The sequence below is a fragment of the Blennius ocellaris genome, assembly GCF_963422515.1.
Source record: "Blennius ocellaris genome assembly, chromosome: 15".
Lineage (NCBI taxonomy): Eukaryota > Metazoa > Chordata > Actinopteri > Blenniiformes > Blenniidae > Blennius > Blennius ocellaris.
Window position 1 is genome coordinate 12,697,951 of NC_137664.1, and position 19,559 is coordinate 12,717,509.

General features: G+C 41.5%; 1 protein-coding gene across 1 annotated transcript in view; it reads left to right on the forward strand.

Annotated features, from left to right (window-relative positions):
- LOC308140237 (transmembrane protein 132D) overlaps window positions 1-11,887 on the forward strand; it is a gene marked incomplete at both ends in the record, with an annotated part of 42,133 nt that extends 30,246 nt beyond the window's left edge. The window contains 5 exons of the mRNA XM_080509922.1: window positions 1,714-1,922; window positions 4,944-5,124; window positions 7,295-7,408; window positions 7,489-7,680; window positions 10,403-11,887. Coding sequence (XP_080366048.1) covers window positions 1,714-1,922; window positions 4,944-5,124; window positions 7,295-7,408; window positions 7,489-7,680; window positions 10,403-11,887 — 2,181 coding nt within the window. The remainder of the gene's footprint in view (window positions 1-1,713; window positions 1,923-4,943; window positions 5,125-7,294; window positions 7,409-7,488; window positions 7,681-10,402) is intronic.
- Window positions 11,888-19,559: the final 7,672 nt, after the last annotated feature.

The window sequence follows — 19,559 nt, forward strand, 5'->3', positions numbered from 1 at the left end:
AATGCTGCTGTAATTAAGGCACTTTGTGTGGAGTAGAGCTCTGCAGTGGTATGCTGAAAGACCAATATTACAGAGTAAAAGAAAAAAGAAATTACCATGCAAAGAATTCCTTTTAAAACATGTAGCTGTCTTGAGAAACTGTGTGATCACTTTGAAAACTCGAATGCTTAACAAGGTTATTTTTTAGAGGTTACTGACCTTTATGGCAAATGTCATTGCTTTGGAAAACAGTTTAAGACGTGAGAGACTCTGCTGTGGACCAGGCAGTCTGATAGGAAAAGAAAAAAGTCCTTAAAGACCGGCTTCCATCAACATTTCCGTGGGAGTTCAACTTGACTTACCTCAGAAGTCATTCCACCCCCTGCTTTTGCCTCACTTTTCTCTCCGCCTCCCCCTCTTCACCTCCCTCTCTCCAGTGCGACGCTCTATTCTCCAGTCTAGTGCTCTCCAATTACCTCTGTGGAGCCACTGGTTTGTTAAGATAAGTGAGGCGGTGCTGGAGATAGGCCTCCAATCTTAAATAAAACACACCAACTGCTGTGTCTCACCTCATTGCTCCCGCTGGTGGAGACTCTGCAACGATCCCACCTACAGTACGGCTCTACAGGAACGGTCGCACGGCACAGCTCATTTACATTCAGTAACGGTCTCAAAGAGACCACAGTCGTGAATTTACATGACGTAAACATAAACACGCTGCGATTCCCTGGCCAGACTTTGAAAGTAGTGTGAAATTATTAAACTGTGTATGTGTGGCCTATTTGAATTGGTGCCTCTGTCCCCCATCTGCCTCATCCACCAGTCCCCAATCATCCATACAAAAACTTTCTTTTTCTGTTTGTCTGGACTTCTCACTGGAAAAAAAAAACCCTCCAATTGTAGAAATATAAGTAGAAATATAGAAAAACAAATGCATTTTGTGATTTTACCAAAACTACCCACATCCTTGCATAATAAAAGTTTTATGCACAAACGGAGACATTTTTCAGCCCATTCACATCCAGTGCTGTGCCAATTACTGAATAGTAGAACTTAACTACAGCCAGCGGTCGCCCCCTTATATCAGTCCTGAAAAAAGTAAGCAGTAACTGGGAAAAGTGACTCCTGCATTAATTTCATCACCCTCAATTCCTGTCTTTATTATGTGATCATTTTTAATGTGTATGTATATAACAAAACTACATTTGGCTACAACTTTATGAGCTGTGTTATCTCATTTTAATGGTATGCATTCTGCAATGCAAGTTTTGTAAAATGTGGCTAAATACCTGAAGACTGCTCAGGTGTTGTTGTTATTATTATTATTATTATTATTATTATTATTATTATGTTTCATAATAAGCAATAGATTTTACTGAAGTCATTGAACTTCATTACAGCTTTTACTTTATTTGTTCCTCCTTCTTGTGCCTTTCCTATTTGCTTTGTTTTAATGTATTTTTGTTTATATCTCTACTGCTGCACGATGTGCCTTGTTAAGCACTGTGAATTGCCTTGTTATATATTGCCTTGATTAGTGCTGTATCAATAAACTCGCCTTGCCTATATGAGCTAAAGTGAAATTTGATTATTGTCATTGAATGTAATCAGTTGATGGCTTGTTAATGCCAGAAGTAGTTACATCACATTAACTTGTCACTTGAGAAGTAATTATTCCCGTCACTGCTTGTACCGTGTTCCATTTTCTTCAGCTCTCTGTTTTATCTGTGTCAGGTGTCAGAGCGCTGCGACTACGTGTATGTGAATGGAAAAGAGACAAGAGGGAGGATCGGCGTGATGCTCAACTTTACGTACGGTTTCCTCAGCGCCCAGCTAGAGATGAGTGTATGGATGCCCCGCATGCCCTTGTTCATCGATGTGGCCGACACCGAGCTCAGCCAGATAAAAGGCTGGAGAGTTCCTGTCACTACTGGCAACAGGAGGTAAGAGCCTGCCAGCTGCTTCACATCTGCTCTTGCAGAATTATAAAAAAACAAACAACAACAACAAAAATGAAACATGGAAACATAGTTCAGTATTTGTACCTGTCAGGTATACTGAGAAAACTGATTCCACCGTTCAGATATATTTTGATTTAGTATGTTTTTGCTGATCATCTTCAAATGTTGTCATCTGATTTCATTCTGGTATACCCCGCACAAACATTAGGATTGACTTTTATCCAGCATTAAGATTAATACTTAGTTTCATTTGGTATTCTTGATACCAAGATGTCAATCATCAAACTCCAATGACTTGAACTCTAAAGTCATGTGAGTTGTGAGTCATGTGACCTGCTTCCGATAAGTCATTATACTGAAGTTATGTACATTTACAATACATGTAAAGGTAAGTTTGTATGTGCACATTCCTCTCTTATTGTATTTCTTTAAATGTTTGCTTTCATGCAAAACCAGGCAGGTACAATGATGTGATGAAATTACCAGCTCACAAAATCTTGCAGTGCAGAATAATAATAAAGAAACTATAAACAATTAACACAATAGCTCTTTTAGTACGACCAAGCAGGTTGTGTTAAGAACATCAGACTGATCTGGAACCATTGGAAGGATTGGTTTAGTGTTTCACCAGAGCTGTGACACGAAGCAATAAATAAATCATTAAAAAGGTTAAAGCCTGGTTGTTGGATGACCTACATCCAACTGGAAACATTTGGAGGGAGCTGAAAACAACTCTTGCTACATTAAGGTTTAAACACATCGCAGCAAGAATGATTCAGAAAGTGGCATCAGAATGGTGCATGAGGCTTTGACATGGACGTATGAGACGTTTTGAGGCTACCGATATATACCGCTCCTATACCGCTTTATCACGAGGCACTGGAGCCTGTGAATGCTGGTTACACCCTGGATAGATCACCAGTCCAACACAGGATGAACATACTCACATCTACATGCAAATCTGAGTAGTCAATTCACCTTACATGCAGGTTTTCATCACTGTGTACAGATACAAAGCCTTTGTCAACCTGTACAACATGTCCATGCTATTGTTAGGTGTGCTTCTAACATTCGCCTCGATACTGTAAAGTGAGTCACAACGCCACTATGTCTGGTGCATTGTTCATACTCCACTGCTAAGGCAATAGATTTGCCCTCGAGAGAAAGGTTAGTGGGTTTTTACTCAATACTTACAGTAAAGCCATTATTTTCATGCTCAATACTAATGATGATAGCCGACTGATGGACTGTCACTTCCCGAAACATTCAATATCCAGCTCCTACCTCAAACAGTTACTGGGTCAGAGATGACGTTGTACAGATGAGTCTCAACTCGGCATGAAAATGAGATGTGTGGCTCTGTGTGTATTTAATAGTATGTCTTTCTTTTTGCTTAAAACATTTTGAATTCACAAAATCCCTTCGTTTGTCTCTGAAATCAGATGGAAATTAACCCTTACACTCAGTTAACATAAAATTATATAAACACTGACTGTGTTATGCTGCTTCTCTCATGCTAATTAGCAGCCTGGCAACCCTGTGCAAGGCGACATGTCTCGAGGGTTATTGACAAACTTTATAAAAAGTAACGTAACCATGGCAAAGGAAATCAACAGAGCAGCACTAAACTTGAAGTGTGCGTGGAAATCGGTAAGTCAGATTTTGAGACACAACAAAACACTTCATCAATTGATGATGAACGTTGACATTTTAAAGAGTCTTTAATCAAAGAAGGAACAAACGCAGTCTGAAATTGAAACTTTTCATTTAATGCAGATGGAAAGCAGGCTTAATAGGAATAACTCACACAGGTTTAACAAATGGAGGACTCACTTTGCTGTCTGACGTTGAGTCACTCTGATTTAATTCGAGCCGCATTCCCATCACATGTTAAGCTCTGACTTTAGGCTATGTAATAATGATGTTTATGTGGACTGGAGCTCCTGACAGGAGTGTTCTGCCTCCAGTGTAAAAGCTTATCTGCCGACTCTCCCGCACACCTGTGGTCTGCTATGTGTGTGTGTGTGTGTTGCGGACCAGCTGTGGGTATGATAATTATATGATCATTGCTGAGGGGTTTGAGGAGAGTTCACAGCTTAACCTCTATCGTCCGCAAACAAACCACTCAGCCGTGGGATCCTGGTTAATTCAACTTGAATTCATTTAGGAGAAAAGGTCACTCAGCATGTGCTGTGCCTCGGTAGCAGTGACGGGCACACTGCTGGTCTTCATTATTTTGCTATGGCTGGCCAACAGCTCACGTCGCAGATTAACAGCACGTTGTTGTTGTTCCATTGTATGCAAAATACTGGAGGCAGGGGGAGATAGCCAGCCAGCCAGTCTACACCTGTCCAAAGACTGAGGAAGGAGAAAAAATAAACAACCCCAAACAGGTTATGCACTCGACTGTATCCAGGAGTGATTGTTTGGACAAGGAATAATACAGCAAAAATAAAAAAAAAACCCACAGCAAATGTAATTTTCTTCACTTTGGTTCTTTCACTGATGGAATAAGGTAGTGTGTATCACTTGCCCAACTTTACAACTGAATGCAATTAAAAAAAAAAAAAAAAAAGACAAAACAATAAAATGTCACAAAACCATAAATGTAATTGCATGTATACAGAGTTGCATTGCAACTTAGGGACCAATCCACAACCATTTATCATGTATTAGGATATTTAGGAATGTGCAGATTTCAAGAAAGAAAGGAAATATGGTCGATGCCTGCAGATCCTCTGAGAGGCTGGTGGAAAGTGTATCTTCATTCCGACCCGGGTCCACAGTGAACCTACAGACTTTGTTTTGCAGCAGCATTAAAAAGCTCGCTCACTTCTTTTCACATCCATACTGTTTCATTCACTTAATCAGCAACAGTGTGCTGCACTTGGCTGATCGCCTGCTGGGGTTGCTTCATATCCAGCATGCTGGCGAAAAGTGTATATCAATCAAAAACCCAACAAAATATGTGACTCACCGTGATTTATTGCCTTTGTGTTTAAGGTCTACATGGGACAGCGAGGAAGAGGAGGAGATGAGGAAAGGCAGAGGGTGCATGCTGCAATACCAGCACTCAACACTGAGGGTGCTCACTCCGTTTGTAGCCCAGCCAGGTGTTGATGTGTTGCCAGATCCGCTAACGGGGGAAGAGCCTGTCGAGTATTTCCTTGGTTCCGATTGGCAGGTGAGAACATTTCGACAATGCAGGTTCCTTTTGCTAATCTAATTGTGGCAGTTTCAAATGTATTATTTTGTAAAATTCTTCACTGTTAATTATGTAAAATTCACCATGGATAATTCTTTTTATTAGGGACCTCGCCAACGGGTGGGCCCTAGGCCCAGCCAACGGCAGGTCTCTTTTGGATTTCGTCGTCGCCAAAAGTGTGGGGCCTCCGCAGGAGGCCCCACACTCATCCAGAACTCTCCTGACCCCCTCAGAGTGGGGCGCTACCACTACCTGGTGGCGAAATTATATATTGTTTTTCGAATGTTTTTTATTATTATTCCGTTTTTTTTGCGCTCTCACTCATTTTTCACCCCCTAAACACGCTCAAAAACTCACCAAATTTGGAAGTCTCGTCACGTCTGCGCTCCATTCGAGGTTTCTGTAAAAAAATCCCCAAGAAGTCCAAAAATGGCTCTCTAGCGCCACCTAGAAAATTTCAATCGCCCGCCACGGTCCGCAGGAATGTCGTACAGAAATGTCGCGAAAACGAAATTTGTTCGTCTACTCGAGCCCTACGACTCACGCGCTCTAACTTTTGACCTAACTCCAACAGGAAGCCGGCTATTTGCCTTTCAATGTAAGGTGTTCGCCCAAAAAAGGGAAAAAAAGGCAGAAACGGAAAATTTAACTCCTCATAGGGCGAAGGTCGCATCGGTTAAATTGAGATATACAAAAATAGAGGAGATTGTTTACTACTGAACTCTAGAGGGAAATTTTCTTACCTAGTCCAGTTTAATTTTTATTAGCCGTCCAAGCTCCCCACCCCCTAATCGCCTTTTTGGCTCCTATCATCCATTAACATGGGGAAACGGAAAATTCTCGCCGAAAATCAACGATTTAAAACTCCCCGAACTACTCTTAACTGTTTGCAAACCGTGACTCTCAGCCACAAACCGAGGGCATCGCCACGCACACGAGACCCTGCCGAACAAGAGGATGTAACATATGTGGGGAAAATTCCAAAACAAGTCCCCAGAATGACGAGTTAAAGTGATAGAGTAACATTCTTTTCGCCCCAGAATTTAATACTGTAGCGGATGGAGCCCAATCTGCCGTTAGTGCCAAACAGCGCCCCCTGGTGTCCACAGTTTACCTCCGACTGCTTCCAAGCGTACACCGTCTTAAAGAGGACAAAAATTCCTACAAAAGTATGGTATTTTTATCCACATACTCCCCCGATAAGTATAGATTAAGAGCACTTGTTCGCAAAATCTTTGAATATAATCCTCCCTGTCTCACTCTGACGTCAGAGTGTCCGCGCTCGGTGCAGCTGTGAAATTCTCCACTGTGATTGGTCAGTGCATCACTCCATATATGGGCAGCTTCCTGTAGCTTCAGGCTCATCACTGCTGTGTGATTGACAGCCTGTCATATCCTGCAGTTTGACCTGAGAGTGACCTCACCAGTCATTCTCAGGTCAGGTTACTCTCATGTGACCTGACCTCACTCTCATGTCTCATGTTCTCCTGTCATGAGGACATGCAAAACCTGTATGAGACCTGGCCTGAGACATGTAATTCATGTCGGTGGAAGTTTGTGAAAAACCTTCATTGATGCATCATTCACACCTTCGTTCACGCCGACAAAGGCCGGGCCTCCTAGGCCCGGCACTCCACCAGGTCACTCTCATGTCCCACACTGACCTCTGTAGGAGGCTTGGCCTGAGGCCATGTAATTCATGTCGGTGGAAGTTTTTGAAAAACCTTTATTGTGCCATAAGTGCTGTGTCTTTTACACTACAATTGAAGTAAGACCAGATTCAGGATCGGGGCCATCTGGGGAGTACCTAACAGACATTTTCAGGCAGCTCGGCTAGCTTGCGGCTTAGCATGCCTGCTAGCATGGTCGCAAACATTGTCTGATTGAGCCGAAATTTGGTAGGTAGCCTAATGGGGTTGCTGCGATCACAAATCACTAGCTAATTAGCTGGTTTTGACGCCGTTTTTTCAAAATAAAAGTCTTTTTTTTTTTTTTTTTTTTTTTAACTTAAAAAATTGTCTTTTTTATTAACCGTTCATAGCCACCCCCCCGACGGGCAGTCTCGAGGTCCCGACCAATGCTGCTTGCAGCTTTAATTGCAATTGTTTCTTTCATGTCACTTCACTGTTTTTCTCATTTTGATTGACAGGTGGATGTGACCAATCTGGTGCGCTATTCCCTGCAAACTGTAGATCCTGATGTAGCCAGGGTGCAGGATGGGGTGGTGCTGCAGGGTCGAGCCGTCGGCACAACTACTGTGCAGGTAAGATATGAGCTGCATGAGCATTTGCTTGTTTGTCTGTTTACAGATTTACAGTTTGAATGTGGATGTACTTGCCGCAGGTCCTGTCCCCTCTGACGATGTCTGTCCTGGCTGAGCGTAGCATACGAGTGGTGGACGATAAAGTGAGCGTGACGGAGTTGGGGGTACAACTGGTTTCTGGGCTCTCCCTGTCCCTGCGAGTCAGCCCCGGGAGTAACAGGGCCACTGTTGCCACGGGAACCACTCGAGAGATGATCACACAGCTCAAGCAGGTAAGTCACTGGAAAATTGTTGCACACAAAGCATAAAAGTGAGGGGCACAGCTGAGTTGTTCGTAATGGTACTTGTTCCTCTTCAACCCTGTTAGTTTTCATTCCCAGCACATAACCTTTGAGGCGTACCGTTCACTTTATTCACATTTTAAAGCCAAAACTTGACTTATGTTTTTATATTGTGACGTTGAATGTTTGCAGCTCCATTCAGAGACTGTAAAGTAGGGTTGCACAAAATATGTTATAATGCATTTTTTTTTCTCAAGATTTTTCCTCGAGGGAAAAACGCTAAATAACACCCATGTTTTTATAGTAGTAACTCCACAAATTCTCTTTGTAACCCACACTTTCAGCATCTCTGATGTGCTGTCAAGGGAACACCTGTCACTGTCATCCCTGTCGACGGCTTTTTTTATTTTTTAAATAAAAGTCCTTACATAATAAAACAAACAAAAAAAAGCAAAATTTGCTTCACTTTGATTGAATACCAAGGAGGGGAGGCACAATCTGTTTTTCTCTGCCTTTTATTTTCATATCTTTGCAAAGTGGTAAAACATTCTTTTGTCATTACGGGTGGGGGCATTTAGCAATTAAACCTCTTCAAGATATTACAGATTTCAAGAGACATTTTTTTTGTTCATTTTTTACGCAGTACAGTAATTATTTCTTTTTATTCTTATTTCTTCCTGAGATAAAGCTTCTCAATAACCCTTGGGTTTTCCCTCACTGCTGTGCCTCCCTCATAGTTCTTTGCTTCTCGTCCGGGGAAAACTGCAGATCTACTACTGTACACTGACCTTTTTAAGTTCAGATAAAACATTTTTTTTATTGTAAGCATATCAGAAAAAAGTTAGCGAGTAAAGAGTAAATGAGTATATTGAACTTACAGTGTCATAGTTGGAGTTGAGCCAAATAAACTGAACAGGTTTCATTTATTCAAATTAACTGCAAATGTGGCCTGTTTGTTAAGATGATTCAATGTGGTTAATTAACATTTAATTCAAATAGACCCTGTGTTCTGCACTCATCATATGTGTAGCCATGGAAAGTAACAACTTGCCTACTTCTTTCGAGCTCCCAAGTGTTTTCTAGAATAGTTGAGGATTACTGTATTTATAAGCAAGGCAAGTCATCATGCACAGATTCAAAAGGCTCTGAATATGAAGGAGAAAAGATAATTTTCCCTGTCGTCTCTAGAGATGTCTGGAGAGCATTGCATACATAGAAACTGTGGTGAAGCACAGGGAGTATTGTCTGGACAGAGGCCAAGGGAAAGAGACAATTTTCGTTTTTTGAAAGAAATTGAATGGTTCGGGATTGAAATAGGCTCTGATATCTGTTGACCAATCTTGTGACAAGTCCTCACTTGACTGGCACAATATCTTGAGAAAAAATAAAATGAGACATCAGAATTTTCTAAAAAAGAAACTGCTTTATACAGTTTTTTCTTTTACATGTTTTGACAAGGTATTCTGCTCCATTGTCTCTGCTATGTAAAAAAAAAAAAAAAAAGGTTTTAGCTGGATTTCATGAGTCAAAAGCAGCAAGACAGCCTGTGTACACCCTGTGTAATCTAGACACCTCAATATTCATTCAAGTGTTTCCCAGGTAACTTTCAGTTGCTTGAGCCGAGGCAGTCTATGGACAAAAGGATTCAAAGTAACTTTAACAGTGAGGGGAATTTGACATTATACGACAGACTCGCCTTGAAAATATAGTGTGTTATTAAATGCTCATTTTAAAAGAAAGGCGTAATTGTTCCCATGGAAAACCGATTTAAATTGTGAGAATTGCCTCAGCGAAGCAGATCCACGCAACACCAACCACTAGGGTTGTAATAATATTTGTGTTTTCTCTTTGCCTTTCCGGCTGCAAGCTCATTGTGTTCACAGCCCTGACTATCATCTGAAGTCACCATGCTGAGCGAGAGAGCGCAAGCGACGCAGGCAGAGTGCACGCACGATCATTTTAAAAAGCTCACTCACACATTTAGCTGTGGCAGCATGCCCATTTCAAAGCAGCTCCCCATCCGAGGCGCGGGGGCAGCAATTAGGTAGTCCATAGCTACTGGAACAACAGCTCACTTCACCTCCAGTGCACTGTCGCTGTTGCCAGTCTGTCCCCGTCAATACCAAACTATTAGAAGCGTGCCAGTGCAGATGACCAGCCAATTGTGTCTGCGATGGCAAGCTGTTAATGTTCTGCTCAGGGCGATTCATAATGTATTCAAATCCACAATATAGGTTAGCGCTGTGGCAACCCAGTAATTCACATCAGCAACAGGAAATGGGTCATGTGTATTAATGCTATTTGATTGGCTAATTCTGTTGTTAATGTGACCCCTATTGCTGTTTATTGTTTATTGTGAAGGACTTCTATTATACTCCCTTAATCTCTTTATAACATTCTCATTGTGTGAACTATAATTCAGCCAAAGTGGATGCAGATAGATTTACTATTGTAGAATGTAAAAAGATTAGCGTCGGCAATTTAGTGTTATTAACAATCAGTGAAGCCTGTAGTGAAGTCAGGGGGGGTTATTGATTTTCTGTATTTGTTCTGACCTGCTTTGTCACTCTTTCTTTCTCTCTTTCACTTTCTCTCTTTCACTTTCTCTCTTTCTTTCTCTCTTTCTTTCTCTCTTTCTTTCTTTCTTTCTTTCTTTCTTTCTTTCTTTCTTTCTTTCTTTCTTTCTTTCTTTCTTTCTTTCTTTCTTTCACAGGAAGCAGTAGTCAGCTGCTGGGTTCAGTTCAGTGATGGGGCAGTTGTTCCCCTCGGGCTGTTTGACCGCAGCATCTACTCTCTGACGGTCTCCACCCCAGACGAGGGCGTGGCCACGGTGCGTCGCACCCCTCAGTCCACGTTTGTGGTAGCACAAGGTGAAAGCGATGGCCAGGGGGCGCTAGTGAGGGTGGAGCTGAGGATCTGTGAGGAATGCCAGAAGTCTAAGCGGAAGAGCAAGTTGGCTGTGGGCACAGGACTCCTGAAGATCAACTTAGCCAGCAGTAGCAGGGCCGCAGCAGGACAAGCGGCGGGTAATAAAGACTTGGATGGTGGAGCATCAGAATTGGTAGGACAGCTTAAAACAACAATGACGTCTCAGATTGTTGTCACTAATATGGACAAAAGGTTATTACGAAGCAAAATGGCAAATGAGAAAGAGTCCACACAGGTGGAAACTACAACCTCAAACATGCAGCCACGTGTTGTGTGGATTGGAACAACAAAAGGTTCAAGTGGTATGGTTTATGCAAGTATGACAACAGCCTCCACTCCAGCTGTGAGTAAGCCAATATCAAATATACAACAGAACACAGCTATGTCTATAGCAACCACAGTTGGCATTTTAAGTAAAGGAGAAGGACAGAAAAGAACTTTTGGAAACATGCTTGACAATAACAATAATTCACCTCCCACCAAAGAAATCACTAAAGCAGAAATGACACCCAAGAACGAGCCTCCAAAATCTAAAACCCCAAAAGTCATAGAAAGTGACCTCATTAGAACATTCAAAGCAATGTCGGACTTAGAAATTGGCATGTATGCCTTGGTAGGGGTCTCCTGTGTAGCTATCTTGGCCTTTCTACTCAATTGTGTTTCATATAATCTCTGTTTCCGGAATCACAAGACCCCCATACATTCAGGCCCCCCTCCCGCTGCAGACCCAAAGGATCACAAGCATGACTGGGTGTGGCTAGGAAGCGGCAACCACGGCGTCCCCCCACCAGGTGCCCCGCCTCAACTATCCACGTTAAAACGTGAGCCTCACCGCACTCTGGAACCCCGTCACTCCATAGATTCAATGGGACACCGTAGCCTGGAGACCCCCCTACCCACTGTGAGCGCTCCCACTGTCCCGGAGAGGACTGCTACCCTGGGCCGCAGCAGGACGAACTCCCAACAGCAGTTTCAAACGAAGGCCATCGACCCTCTGGCAAACCGCTCAGCCACACTGCTGGCAAGGCCGCACCGCAGCGAGCCTCTCCACTCGCCGACCAGCAAAAGAAATCAGGTCCAGTTCACCACCTTCACTACGCTGGACATAAAGCACTTGGCAGCGCTCAAGAAGAATGGCGTGGACTTAAACTGGGCCAGTCAGCAGAAGCAGCAGCAGCAGCAGCAGCAGCAACTCCTCCTCACTGAGCCCCAGACACCTCTACCTGACATGCCGTGGCCTGTGGTTAAACCTTTAGGAGAGCCCCAGTGAGTTTTGTCAGGTCATACTGAGGTCAGTAAGAGAGGAAAGAAGGTACACAACAGCTTCAGGTATAGAATGTTTATTAAAAAGAAAGGAAACTTTGTTTTCATTATTTGATAAAAGATTTATAAGGATGTATTTCTTGAGATTACATAAAGGACGTTTTATATTTAACAGATATATGCTCAGTGCAATCCTGTAAATACAGTGTGAAATGATGTACCCATAAAAGTGACACTAACTACAAAGTTTTCTTTTTTTTAATGACTAAATGTGAATGATTTTATCCTGCACAATTCTTCTATTAAAACAACTAAAACTAGATATGCTCCATAGAACCCGTTGTGTAAATACAAATATATTTATATTTCACTTTTTCTACATTTCTATGTCAAAACAAATTCCCGCTAATTTTTGTACAGTTCCAACTTTCCTTGTTGCTCCAGTTATTGCTAGTTGTCAGGGTAAATGCAGTATTGGAGAAATGATTTCTTGTTAGTAATTCTATTCTTTTTTAGCCTTTTGTCAGTATTTTTTTTCTCAAGAAATTCTCTGGAGAATACCTGAGGAGTTGGTGCAATTTGTCAGTGAGTGTGGAACATTTATCAAGTTATATTGAGCAACCTGCCACCACAGACTTGGCCAGATATTTATTCAAATCAAATGCATGCTATGCAAATACAGTCTGTGCAGAATTTGAGACGGACATTGTTTCTGAATTTTTTAACCAAGTTACCTTGGGCTTCAGGCTGCTCCTGAGGGCCGGCTTCTACACGATGTAAAATTGTTTAATCTGGGTCTGTTGACACAGTGCAATACATATTCAGACAATTTGTCATGTGTGGATGAAAAATGACAATGCCTTTTCTATGTAATGCCCTCTCATTTAAAAAAAAAAAAAGATTAAATGTTATGTGTATTTCCTATGAGAGTCTACTAATAAAGAACAAATCAATATGTTTGTTAGTGTTAAATTAATTTCATTCAGACATTGTTATGAATTGCATAGTGCTTCAGAGGAGAGCACAGTGAATGAATGGCTGGGATTATAGGGTGAAGCTTTGCTATGAATCAGTGGGATTTGATCATGTTTAATCACTATTGAATGTGACTTAAGGCTGATGTCATCACTCAGCAAAATGCGTCCTGTCATACCGACAGCTGTGTATTTGATGCACCTGCCAATACTGCAATTTTGTCCCGTTCTACAAAACAACTCTTGAACTGGGAGTGAGAGGAGACTCAGCCGAAAGAAGGTGAATCTCATTTTGTGTCTCTTGACTCTGTCCCCAATGAATTACAGGTATTTTATCAATGTTGGAAGCACATTCCGTGCATCCTTTTCCCCTTCGTCGTCCTCCCTGTGTCTCTGAGGTGATTGTCGCTACCCTTCTCAAAATTACATTCTACGAGCTTCGGCGCATAAACAGCGTCCCCCAGCTTAAAGAAGCCCGGATAATCTGATGCCATGCACCTCAGGAATTGGCAGCTGTAGATATGACGGCACACATCGTCGCTCCCTGATTCACAACAGCACCGGGTGGATTTAGAGTGCAGATAAAAGCAATTTTAATAACTTTCCCCCAAATTCTCTACCCACTGGCCTCTCGTTTTTTGTATGTTTATAAACTCCCTTCCCCTCTGTGGTCGATTTATCTGTCCAGCAACGGTAGCAAAAGTAAACAAACTCGTCTCGGAGATAAGCATTTGATTCAAAGCTGTCTCTGTGGTGCATCGTGTCTCCGCATCTTTGATGATGGACTTGGTATATTGTACGGGACAGAGGATTCAGAGCTGGGCAGTTCAGACACAGGCCTGATTAAGATATAAAGGCAGTGCAGTTTGTATGGCGACAGTGCTCTCACATAACATGTCTCACTGTGCTTTTCCATTGTGTTGACAAAGCTTTTTCCATATATTGTTGCTGCCGGGCTCGTCTTTCAGTCTCCCAGATTAAAGTTATAGATCACTGACACAATGTCATTGTACAAACTTTTGCTGCAGAAAGTTCTTTGAGCAACATACAATAATCCAGTAATCCATCGATGTATACGCAGGAACAGCAGAACAGACTAATTTGCATATAATGACGAATGTAAATTCAGTGAGTTCATGAAGAAGATGCAAGTGAAGTCCCTCGGTATCATTACAACTGAATCTCTAATCTGGAGCATCAGCTTCCCTGTTGACAGATTTAAGGGATTGGGGTCATTGTGTTGGAGGATTAGTGTGCATTAGTGGACCATCTCCATGGCACAACCCTGATAGAATGTAGGCCAAAAGAGACAAGGACACTTATTTCACATGTCTGGTTTCTCACAGGTTAGACACATGGTCACATGTGGAAGGTGTCTGTGGGAATGAGCATGTGAAAATTAAAAAAGCACAAGTCCTTCTTCTCCTTGTGACACTTAATGTACAATCTAATACTTCGCAGTAATTTTCACTTCACTATCTTTTTATTTGATCTTCCAAATTTAGATCAGTTTACCTGATGTCCTTTCTCTCTATGACTTCATTCTTATTCAAGTTTATTAACACTACTATATGATATTAACATTATTTGATGTCTATCAGTTGCTTTATATTGTATTTATTGAATAATTCAACAAATTAATATACTAGTGGAAAATAAAATGATCAAAAGGAGATGTGCACAATACACTGTATTTGGTTGGTTGTTTGAGGGGATAGGGATGGCAAAAGTGATAATACACAGTCGGACAGTTCTCTTTAGAGGTTTAAGGTGCATTTCGTTGTTCTATCTGAAGGGTTCAACAAATCTTTTCAATCAATTCTTCCATGTTGAAGCATCTGCTCTTAGTCAAATTCATTTTGAAGTTCTGCAGTAGATACCTCCAAGTGCTACTGTTGAGTAAATACAGAATTGAAACTTTATTTATTCTAATTAATTGAGTTTAGATAAAAAAAAGAAAAAAGACTTCCAGATGTTCAAACATGCATACATGCTCTCTTGGGACCCTGCAGCACACTGCTGGTTGAAGACATGATTTCAACTTTACATGAGTTGATTGCGTTTCTTTGAGCCGTTCTTTTCTCAGGAACAGAAGAGACGGTTTGATCTACAAGTTTGAAGTTTTATGCCAGATGAAACCTGAGCATTTAGGTGTTAAAGGCCTTGTTCGGGATCATAGGTACAATAATCTAACCAGTTAACTGGTAGCAAGTTCACTTTCCGAACTGCCTATATTCCACTGATATAATTCGTCAAATATGGAGATATGATGAAATATGACTGACAAAAATAAATGCAATATCAACCATAATGAAGATGAATGTTCAATCAAACGCTGCTCTCAAAAGTTTGAACACCTTGAGCAATTCTGTGTCTTTTTTGTCTTTTATGAAGTGACTGCAACATGAGCGTCTTCAGCTCTATCAGAATAAATGAGTTGTTGATTTATCCCAGTAGATCTGTGGAACTTCTCATGAGTCAATCAACTTCAATAGAATTCACGTTTTTTTAAAAATCATAAAATGACATAAAAGTAGTTGCCAAACTGAAAAACCGGTGCTTTTAAGTTTGAATCCACTCGATAGAAATGTGTGTTATTGAGGTTCACATCAACAGCTATTCTGTGGTTCAGTTTATTGAGTGGGTATTAGATAAGTATCAAAACAGTTTTACTTTTGACTGTAAACATGGAGGCAGGTGAAGTTAGAGAAAAAGCTGAACACAGAGATGAGAGATCACTTGTATCACAGGTGGAAGGAAGCTCTGGCTGCATGGCAGCTCATTAATACAGCCCCCGCTACACTCATCGCAGTTGTCATTTGCCTGTAGTATCAGCACTCAGATCGCATCTTGAGATAATGTCAAGAATGTTGAAAAGAAAGGGATGGAAAGGTGAAGACAACTTCTTTGTCTTAATGAGACAGATTGCAGCAAATGGCTTTGTCATAGTAGAGAAGCCAGAACTGACAACATCTCGGCGAGATTAAGTACACGCGACAGGTAAATGAGTTTCATCCAAGATGATGCATGGCTTTATATTTCTTTCAGATATGGTATACAACATGTAGCTCATGAGTGTGAAAGCATAAGGAAAATTACAAAGTGGGACAGAAGCAAGAGAGAAAGCTCAGAGACAGACGGGACATGGAAAGGCAGGATGACTCATCACTGCTCGACTGCTCCTCAGAAAGTGTTTGCTTTTTTAAATGATCCCAACTCTGATCTTTTGTGTTGCACCATGAAGGGCTTGGGTGAAAACAACAAAACCTATATTCCAAGAAAGTTTTTCCGTCAATATGTTGAAATTCTTCACAATTTTTCACACTTACAACCAGCTGCTTTGAAGGTGTTGCCATGCTATTACAAGTCAGTTTGCATGCCAGTGTGTATATGCATTTAAATTAATGGAATTTGTTTGAGCAGAATCCTACCCTTATTAATACTCATAATGTAATATGTAAGTGGGTTCAGTTAAATGCTGTCACACACAAAATGTCAGGATGTTAACATGCAAGCAAGAGTCACCATAATGTCTGTTTACCAAAAGTATGGCTTAGGTTCAGTTAATCAGTTAATCCATTTAGCCAGTCAATAAGCGAGTGATTCACTCAGATAAATAATTTAGTGAGTCAGTATGTCTTTTATTCTAAAGCTTATCACAAGGTAGGATTTAAAAAAATTTAATAGATCTTTTCATGCAACAGAATTCAACAGAGTGCTTCACACAATACATGTCATGAATTTACATCCTCTTACTGTAGACATGCAAGCGCACTGTAGCAAAATAAGCTAAACTCAAACAACATACAATATGATGGAAAAAGCATGGAACTGGGGGAAATTAGTCTGAAAAGCTTGATTAAAAAAAGGTAACATGCACATGCAAAAAATAACCTCTGAAATACTTTAACACACATCAACAAACCAATCAATAAAAACACGATGCATGATCGAAATTCGAAAAAAAATCTTCCTGTATTCTCACAAAAGATCCAGTCCTCATCACCATCAAATACAAGAAAGAGCTAACAATTAATCATACAGTTTACACACATTAGCCCTCAAGACAGAAGCAACCACAGGCGTGGGATCAGTTTTCTGTGCAGAACTTGCCTGTTGCTGCTCCTCAGAGTCCATCCATCTTATTTTTTCATTGTAAATCTGAAATGCAGCTCAACGAGAGTTAGCATTGACACTCTAGTTGAGCTGTATTATGCAGAAAAAGAAGCCGAGACGTGGTTCAGGACAGTCTGTGTCGTGTTCTGGTTGTCCCCTTGCAGATCCAGGAGCTGGTCCCTTGAGATCTATTAGGAGCTTTGTCCTGCTTGCTGGAGGAAAAAGCAGAAAGAGTTCTGTGAGCTGTGGTCTTCCCGTGTTCCACTTTTGGGGGGGAAACAGGGCCGGTTCTTCCCTGGTGGCGATGAATCCAGATGCTGGGTGCTGGCCTCAAGTGGTGGATCTACAGGATTTGTGGCCTTCTGGGGCTTCAAACCCTTGTTCACTGTTCTGGTCCAACAGGCTGTGCTGCGGGGTGCAGCCTGCTCCTTCTGCGATCAGTGGAGGAAGAGAGTGAGTGAATGCCCACCAAAGGCTTTGTTTGGGGGCAGACCAGAGGAAGGGGCAGTACTTGTCAGGACCTGACCATTCACCTTTGATCATGTTGGCGACCTCACAGATTGAGCACTCTCTGTGCTGTGAGAGCGGAAAAGATGTATCGGAGCTGCAGGACACCCCCACTGATAGTCCCTGCAAAAAGATCTGAGATCAGACTCGCATGCATGATTTTTATATTATGGCAAATGAGGATCGTCTGTGTCCAATGAAATCTCAACAAAACCCTAGCTGCACTGTAGAAACCTTGGATGTGTTAACACAATGTATGAATTAAATTAGCTTCAGCGTAGCGAACAGGCAGTTCATTCCTCACGTAATTGCACACAGCACTTTACAACCAGCGTTTTAAATATTCAAACCACTTTAGCATACAGCACTTCAAGATAACACTAATTTTCCACATCTAAACAGATTGCACACAATTGGCCTTTTTTAAAATTATTTGTTAAAGCTTGTGTTGTCAGGCAACCTGCCTGTAGAGGCAATTGGACAATTGATTAATTGAATGTTGTGTAATATGTTTTTTGAGATTAGCTGTTCTTTTAGGTGTTTGTGTGCATGCTGTGAATGTTTTAAAGTATTGGTGAGAGTGGATTTTAGTGTGAGTGCAACGTTTTTAACTTAGCTTCTGCTCTTGTGTTCAGGGCATTGTCTGGTTAAAAGATTCCCCTGAGAACATCCATCTTCTATCACACTTGTCCTGTTTAGGGCCGCTGGAGCCAATCCCAGCGTACTGGTGGCGAGGGCAGGATGCACCCTGGACAGGTCGCCAGCCTAGCGCAGGTTAAATGCATAGACAAACAGCTGCACACACATTCACACCTACGGGCAATTTAACATCACCAATTGACTTCACATGCATGATTTTGGACTGTGGGAGGAAGCCGGAGAACCCAGAGGAAAACCATGCACACGTGGGAAGAACATGCAATCTCCACACCAGAAGGCCCCAGGCCGTACTTGAACTCATGATCTTCTCACTGTGAGGCAAGTTTGTTTGGGAAAAAAATTATTTATTGCATTTTGGAAAAAAAGGAAAAACTGTAAAATACCACAATGTGGAAAAAGTGAAGCTCTGCAAATATTCTCTGTATGCAATGCCATTGGGCACAAATGAACCACTTTTAGTATTACATTTCCAGCGGGTGCTAATAATGACTCACTTTCCATAAGCTGATTTTATATCAATACAAACATCCTGAAAGTGTTTATTTCCACTCATAAACCATCTGTATTCTTCAGAAGGTAGAGGAACAAAAATCCATCTGAACAAGAGATCTGAGGCCATTAAGAGTTTTATGTACCGATAGAAGTATGCTGAAATCAATTGTGAAACAAAAGGAAATTGGTGCATTTTGTGCTGCTTTTCTAAAGCTTGTCATCACACGTGCGCCCACGTTTTGTATAGTAGCTTTTGTATAGCAGCTTAACTAAGCAGTGTTTTGATCAGCAAGTAAAACAATACTACAAGTGACTAAAGTTTGTATCGGGGTCGTTAAAAATGTTTACTCAACAAAAGGTTTTACATAAATGAGCAAGTGAATACTAAAGTTTTAATGGCATTTGTCTTGGGAAGTGGTCAAAAAATCTAATATTTCACCCTGGTAACTCGAGTGAGAACCGCATTCAGGAAACTGCCATAGCCAGAGGGATTTGTCGTCAGAGAGCCATTAATGTCAGATGTTGGCTATCTCACTGAATAAGTGATCTGCTGATGCACCACTAGAAAAGTCAGGGACTCTCCACAGTCATTAGAGAGCATCATCCAGGGACCTTCAAAGCCTTCATGAAAATTCATGGCAATCCAACTAACAGTCGACAAGCCATTTCACGTGTCCCCCCCCCCCCCCGCACCGCCGCCACCACCACCACCACCACCACCACCAGATTTGCAATTTTACCATCTGTATGAGTTCTGTGACAACCTGGCTCAGGCCACCTTTACAAGTACTCGAGTTTTTTACAAAAATTTACATTTTCCCCCTCTACAAAAAAAAAAAAAAGTTCATCGACGTGAACCGCATAAACACCTGGCTGAGAGCTACTATGAGCATGCCAAACGTGTAGGGAGCAGTGTAACGAGAAGCATGA